This window comes from Micromesistius poutassou (genome assembly GCF_964030765.1).
Source record: "Micromesistius poutassou genome assembly, chromosome: 23".
NCBI classification, from domain to species: Eukaryota; Metazoa; Chordata; class Actinopteri; order Gadiformes; family Gadidae; genus Micromesistius; species Micromesistius poutassou.
The window spans coordinates 11,067,336-11,074,367 of NC_140293.1; the positions used below are offsets into that span (position 1 = coordinate 11,067,336).

Below are 7,032 nucleotides of genomic sequence, written 5' to 3' on the forward strand. Positions count from 1 at the left end.
CACCTCCTCACTGCGGTGTTCAGTCTGTCTGTGGGTCCTGACGGGCCAGCTTCGCCCACCACTCGATTTATCAGAACTTTATAGGCAAATTAATCCAGAATGTCTCTCCAATAACAGAACTACCCCGCCCCCCCCCTGTCTCCTTACCACTTAGTGTGTTCGTTGTTTCTGCTCATATATAAATAGGTGGGAACAAAACATAGTAACAGAAACATAGAACATGCACGCATGCATGCACAATGTACGCAGTCCTACTCCAACACATGCACAAACACACACGCACGCACGCACGCACACTAACGCACACGCACACCTTCGCTATGACTCTCTCTCTCTCACTCTCTCTCTGTGTCGGTCTCTCCCTCTGTCTGTCTCTCTCCCTCTGTCTCCATAGTAACGATGGGGTGTTTGACGTGGCGCTACAGGTGCACGTGCAGGTGTACAGCAGCGGCCGCGTCACCTGGTCGCCCCCCGCCCTCTACTGCAGCTCCTGCGGGGTCAAGGTGTGCACACACGTCCCACTCACTCGCTAACCGTGTCTTACTATTCTGGCACCTGAGTACGTAGCGAGGCACCCATCACCAGATAAAACACTCAAGTAACGCTTCAGGTAGCTTCAATGACAATGGCAGCATAAAGTCTGTTGTCAATGTACACTTGTGCGTCCATTTATTGAAGATGTGGCATTTCCTTGTGCACAAGTTGTTTCTGATAGTGTGGAACAAGAAAGGCTAACACGGGCAGATGGAGCCAAATGAAAAGAGGGATCTTGATTCTTGAACCTGGCTGGCTTCACAAGAAAATGGCTGCTAACCTCCGAACTAATCAAGAAAAAAAACACACTTAAAACATTTGACTTTAAACAACCAATGAGGAATAGGCTGCATTCTACTGACTAGCCTGAAGGAGGTTCTAGAACACTCCCATTACACTATACCCCTACTATACTATAACTGACTGATGCTGTACAAGCCTTCTACTGCTCAGTTCTTTATATACAGCCGTCCCTGCCCTGTGCTCCTGCGTCCCCCTCCCAGGTCACCTACTTCCCCTTCGACTGGCAGAACTGCACCATGCAGTTCCGCTCCTACACCTACGACTCCACCGAGATCGACCTGCAGTACGCGCTGGACGCCAAAGGCAAGGAGATCCGCGAGATCGTCCTGGACGAGGGCTTCAGTGGTCGGTACCTCCTCGGTTAAATCGTGATGTCATACTGAAGTACCTCATGTTCTGCATCTATTGATTCATGGCGTCATACTGAAGTACCTCATGTTCTGCATCTATTGATTCATGGCGTCATACTGAAGTACCTCATGTTCTGCATCTATTGATTCATGATGTCATACTGAAGTACCTCATGTTCTGCATCTATTGATTCATGGCGTCATACTGAAGTACCTCATGTTCTGCATCTATTGATTCATGGCGTCATACTGAAGTACCTCATGTTCTGCATCTATTGATTCATGATGTCATACTGAAGTACCTCATGTTCTGCATCTATTGATTCATGGCGTCATACTGAAGTACCTCATGTTCTGCATCTATTGATTCATGGCGTCATACTGAAGTACCTCATGTTCTCCATCTATCGATTCATGACGTCATAATTAGGAACCTCATGTTGTCACAGGATGGATGGATGAGTTGGGTTGCCTTGGGTTACGTGGGCACGGTGGTTTGGTTTTCGTTTAGTCGCAGATTAGACTACACCGGGGAAATTTCCAGAAGTCAATCAAAGAATTCTGGCCATCATAGACCGGACCACCTGAAACCTCCAGCGCAGCATCCCTCACTGTAGTCACGGTAACGGTTTCTGCCCCCCCCCCCCCCCCCCCAGAGAGCGGCGAGTGGTACATCCGTCACAAGCCCAGCAAGAAGAACATGAACGAGGACATGTACGAAGACATGACCTTCTACCTGATCATCGAGAGGAAGCCCCTGTACTACATCTTCAACATCATCATCCCCTGCATCCTCATCACCATCATCGCCATCTTCAACTTCTACCTGCCCCCGGACGCCGGTATGGTGCTCCTTCCCCACCAACATGGGCCCCAATCCCCCCCCCCCCGGTGCCCGTCTTGGTTTAAACAGTAGCTCGGTGCGCCTCACCGAATGCGGACCGAGCTGGAGCCAAGACGGTCGCTAGGTGAATCATGCCCATGGCTGGATGCTGTTTCTTAGAAGTCATGCTAGGAAGATTCATTCAAGTTCAGATGAAGGCATTACAATGCATGTAAAGCCAACTCATGCTGGCTGCAATATATATCTTGTCCCACAGGGGGCATCATTTCCTCCCTTGTTCGATATTGAATGACTTCCCATTTGAAATACTGAGCAAGAATACTTACTGAATACTATACTACTGAAATATACAATTAAAATATATTCAAGTCATTTCCATGTATACATTCATGGAAAACATGTACACACAGCTCAGGATTACAAAAAAAAGTGAGTTGTCGTAAGAGTTTAAAAGCCAAACTGATTTGGCCATGTGTGGTCGTGTCCATCTTTATCGACCTGTATTCATCCGTGCGTACGCATCCCTCTGTGTGTGTGTGTGTGTGTGTGTGTGTGTGTGTGTGTGTGTGTGTGTGTGTGTGTGTGTGCGTGTGTGTGTGTCCAGGCGAGAAGATGGGTCTGTCCATCAACGTGCTGCTCACCATCACCGTGTTCCTGCTGCTTCTGGCCGACAAGGTCCCCGAGACGTCTCTGGGGGTCCCCATCATCGTCAACTACATCATGTTCACCATGATCCTGGTCACCGCCTCCGTCATCCTCAGCGTGGTGGTGCTGAACCTCCACCACCGCTCCCCCAACACCCACCAGATGCCCATGTGGGTGCGCAAGGTGAGCCCAGCGCCTCCCTCCGTTCACATTCTAATTGCATCCTATTGTACGTACACACTTATTATTAAGTACACAAGAGTAACCTTTTTAGGCTTGATTCCTCAACAGCCACATAGCAGCAACAATACAAGATAAAGTAAATAAAGATTTTAAAAAAATAGATCACAATAACAGATAATAAAAATAAAATATAATAAAGTAATAATAGTAGAGAAACGAAAACAGTGGTAATAGTAAGTAGTGAGGTGTAGTGTAAAGTGTAAGTGTAAAGTGTTCAAGTGGTAGTGGCAGCAGCCATGGTTGACTGCCCCCGTACTCTGCTGGGGGCTGGCGCTAAAGGGACTGGTGGTGTGTGGCGGAAAACACAACGCTTCAACTCTAACAAGGAAAGAGATCAGGAAACCTTAGAACTTTAAGAAAGAAATACAAAAGCCGGGAACCACTTATTTTCCAGGTTTGGCAAACTGTTTCTTATTGTCTGCTTTGGAATTCCCCCCATAAGCTCCAAGTTGTTACATGGCTTCAACATCAACCGACTTGGTTGCAAACCTTTCACCCAGTTCCTCTCATCCTCAACCCTCACCATCCTTATCCATTCCTCTCACAACACTCTTAACATCAGGTTGACTGGACCTCATCTGAAGAATTCCATCGTATATAATATTAGGACACATTGGTGTCACAGAATAGGATCTTTTCAAGAAGCAAGAAGAATCAAGAATCTTTTAAAGAAGTCTTTTCAGGAGATTCACCAAAGTCTTCTCATCTCATTCATATAGCATATAAGGCAAGATAATGATAAGGCGGCGCTGTGAGTGTCACCCACGTTGTTTAGAACGACGGCCACCTTAGCCGTAGCGGTCGGGGGCTGCGGAGAACTCCAGCTTCTGCGCTGTGCCTTGCTCGGCGTTATGTCGTGTGCCCCGCTCGCCTTCAACCTTGGAGGCCTTGAGGGCCATCATCTTCCAGCCTCGAGTCATCGACGAGAGACCTCTGAAAAGAAAAGCTCTGAGCGGGTGAGCGCTGAGCGTTCACCTCTGACCCCGGAGCTCAGCCCAGTGGAAATGTTCCCAGTGAGCTCCTGTCGCGAGTGCACAGCTTCCCGGAGCTTCCTGATGCATGGACAGAAAACGACGGCGACAGTAACAGAGGGAGGCTATCAGGAGCTTCGTCATGGAGCTGTGTGCTGGACGGAGCTACGGTGCCTAGCTCTTTAGAGGGCTGAACGCTAGCTAATGAACGGTAGCGAAATGGAGATCAATACAAAGAGGAGCGTACTCATTTCCAACACTGCCCACATTAAGTTTAGTTTTGAATGGGTACAAATGATGGAAACACCTGCAGGTGTATGCAAAAGCAAAAATGTGTGCATGTGTGTGTTGGAAAATTCCCAAAATAGATTTTTTTAAATTAAATTTAGCTGTTCTTTGCATTGGGGCCCAATCATATGATCGGAAGGCCTGGTTACAGGACAGCCACCGCCACAGATACTGTCAGAGGATTTCATTCATCGATGGCTGCCAGGATGTAAATAGAACTTGAAGCTGCCATGACGTGCCACCAGGTGTGGTGTGATTAGCCGTTATAAGCCGGATTTTTGGAAATCTGCCCCTTATGACATCACAGGTGTGCATGTGCACCTAGATGTGTGACGGATGGATGAGCGACGTTTTCTGCAGTCCACTGGGAAGGCTGATAGACTGATCTATCCGTCACACATCTAGGTGGACACGCCCACCTTCTGCCCCTTATGTCATATGTCATAAGGGGCAGATTTCCAAAAGGGCTTGTAACGGCTAATCACACCACACCTGGTGGCACGTCATGACACCTTTAAGTCCTGCCTACCCTTGCTTTAAAAGTCCCTTGTTAACATCGTCAACATTGTGGGTCTCTAGAATATTGACTATTGATGTACCAACGATTTACAGACCAGATGACCATGAAGCAAAAGCAGAGCAACATTAAAAAATAAATTAAACGGCACTTCAAGCATAAATATATGATGGTCATTTACACAGTGAAGATTGCATTTAGGAAGCAGTAGATTCTGGGTTCACTGGAAACTTTATCCCCCACCCCCTCCTCCTTCACCCTCCACCCTCCCACTCCCCCTCCCCCCCCCCCCCAACGCTCACCCCCCAAACACCCCACCCTCTCCCAATTCGCCATCGCCCCAAAAAACGGTTTGCATCCACCTGCAGGTGATTCCACCTTTTGTATCTATTCAAAACTACCTCAGTGTGGGCTGTGTTGAAAACAAGTAAACTCCCGCTTTCATTCATCTCCATTTCTCTACCAACCCTCCACCTCCACCTCCATCCGCCCCCCCTCCCTCCCTCCCAGGCGTGGTTCTAGGTTTCTTAAACATCCGGGGCTCAGTGGGGGGTATCGTGCGATCGCGGGCAGACAAGATTGTTGACGGGGGGCGGGGGGTGGGGGGGGGGGGGGGGGGGCGGCGGACGGAAGGTTGAATTGTCTTTTTTTATTTTTATTAATTATTATTTTTTAAAACAAAAATAGATTCGGGGCTGTTTCAATTTGATCCGGGGCTTTAGCCCCGAACAAAACAGCCTAGTGACGCCACTGCTCCCTCCCTCCCCCCCCAGATCTTCATCCACCTGCTGCCCCCCTACCTGGGCATGCTGCGGCCCAAGGTGGAGACCCCGTTGTCCCTGGAGACGCCGGTGCGGCGCGAGGCCAGCGTGAAGACGGTCAGCCGCTCCGCCGACGAGTACTTCATACGCAAGCCCGCCAACTCCTTCCTCTTCCCCAAGCCCAACAGGTCTGTGTGTGTGTCTGCGACGTGTGTGTGTAGTTCTGCTGTTCTCTAAGGGGGTGCTTGTGCGGGTGTGTGTGTGTGAGTGTGTCTGTGTGTGTACACTTGTTTCTATTAAAGAAACCTCATGTACACGGAAAAAGTCAATTTTTACTCCTCAACTAAGTGTGTGTTTGTACAGGTGTGTGTGTTGGTGTGCGTGCGTGTGTGTCTGTGAGTGTGGACAGATTTGTATTTCGTCAAGCAACTGCAGGTGTGTGTGTGTCCCGGTGTGTTTGTGTGTGTGTGTGTACAACGAAACGACACTCTGTGTGTGTGCGAGTCTGCGAGGGCGGAGGTGTGAGTGTGTGTGTGTGTGTGTGTGTGTGTTGGTGTGTACTCAAATGAGTTTTGTGCACACCGGGGGGGGGATGTTGTGGTGGAAGGTGATGAAATGCAAATCCCTCTCCTCCCGAGGACAGGCGGGTCACGGAGAGTGACTGATGAGAGACCGATCGCTGTTCCATCGATCTGCCCCCCCCCCCCGCCCCCCCCGCCCCCCCGATCTGCTGACGCTCGCTGTAACCCGCTCTGACGCCCAGACGCAGGGATGCGGCACGGCGCCGCAGTCGGTGACGCTGCGGCGATGTGGGCGCAGCGTCCCCCCCCCCCCCGCCCCCGTCGCCGCGGTCAGCCACGCACCGCGAGATGTAGACGCACGCGGTCCGTTCAGTCACACGCTCACACACCGACGGCGGCGTGGACCACGCACAGCGACAGCAGGAGCAGTCAGGGGGGGGGGGGGGGGCCTCAGCTCAGGGACACCTCGGTCGACCGGGGATCGAACTTGCAACCTTTCGGTCACCAGCCGCCCCGCTCTGCCGACCGAGCCGCCTGAGTCACACCGAGGATCCATAACAAGTGTTGAATATTCCTGTGAAAATGTCTGAAAATGATTTTGAATTGACTCTCAGGAGCGTAGTGGTCAGGGTGTTAACCGCTCTTAGCCGAAGTGCACCGGGTTCGATCCCCAATGTCCGCCCCCTGACGTGTAGACACCTTTGAACTTAAGACGCCCTCAACCTGCTCCATGACATATATCCCAATGCACTGCCTGTTGTGAAAAGGCCACACATAGGCTCTCTGGATGATATCCATCTCTCTCATTCATTCTCATTCTCATTCCACCTCGTCTCCCCCTCTCTCTCTGTCTCTCTCACTCTCTCTCTCCCTCTCTCACTCCGTCTCCCCCTCTCTCTCTCTCTCTCCCTCTCTCCCTCTCCCTCTCTCTCACTCCGTCTCCCCCTCTCTCTCTGTCTCTCTCTGACTCTCTCTCACTCTCTCTCTCCCTCTCTCTCCCTCTCTCCCTCTCTCTCTCACTCTCTCCCTCTCTCCTCTCTCCCTCTCCCTCTCTC

General features: G+C 50.5%; 1 protein-coding gene across 1 annotated transcript in view; it reads left to right on the forward strand.

Moving 5' to 3' along the window:
• The window catches only part of LOC311368289 (acetylcholine receptor subunit beta-like), a gene marked incomplete at its 3' end in the record, with an annotated part of 18,453 nt that overhangs the window by 7,329 nt on the left and 4,092 nt on the right, over window positions 1-7,032 (forward strand). Inside the window, exons 5-9 of the mRNA XM_084487082.1 lie at window positions 395-503; window positions 1,038-1,182; window positions 1,844-2,029; window positions 2,636-2,859; window positions 5,469-5,644. Coding sequence (XP_084343208.1) covers window positions 395-503; window positions 1,038-1,182; window positions 1,844-2,029; window positions 2,636-2,859; window positions 5,469-5,644 — 840 coding nt within the window. The remainder of the gene's footprint in view (window positions 1-394; window positions 504-1,037; window positions 1,183-1,843; window positions 2,030-2,635; window positions 2,860-5,468; window positions 5,645-7,032) is intronic.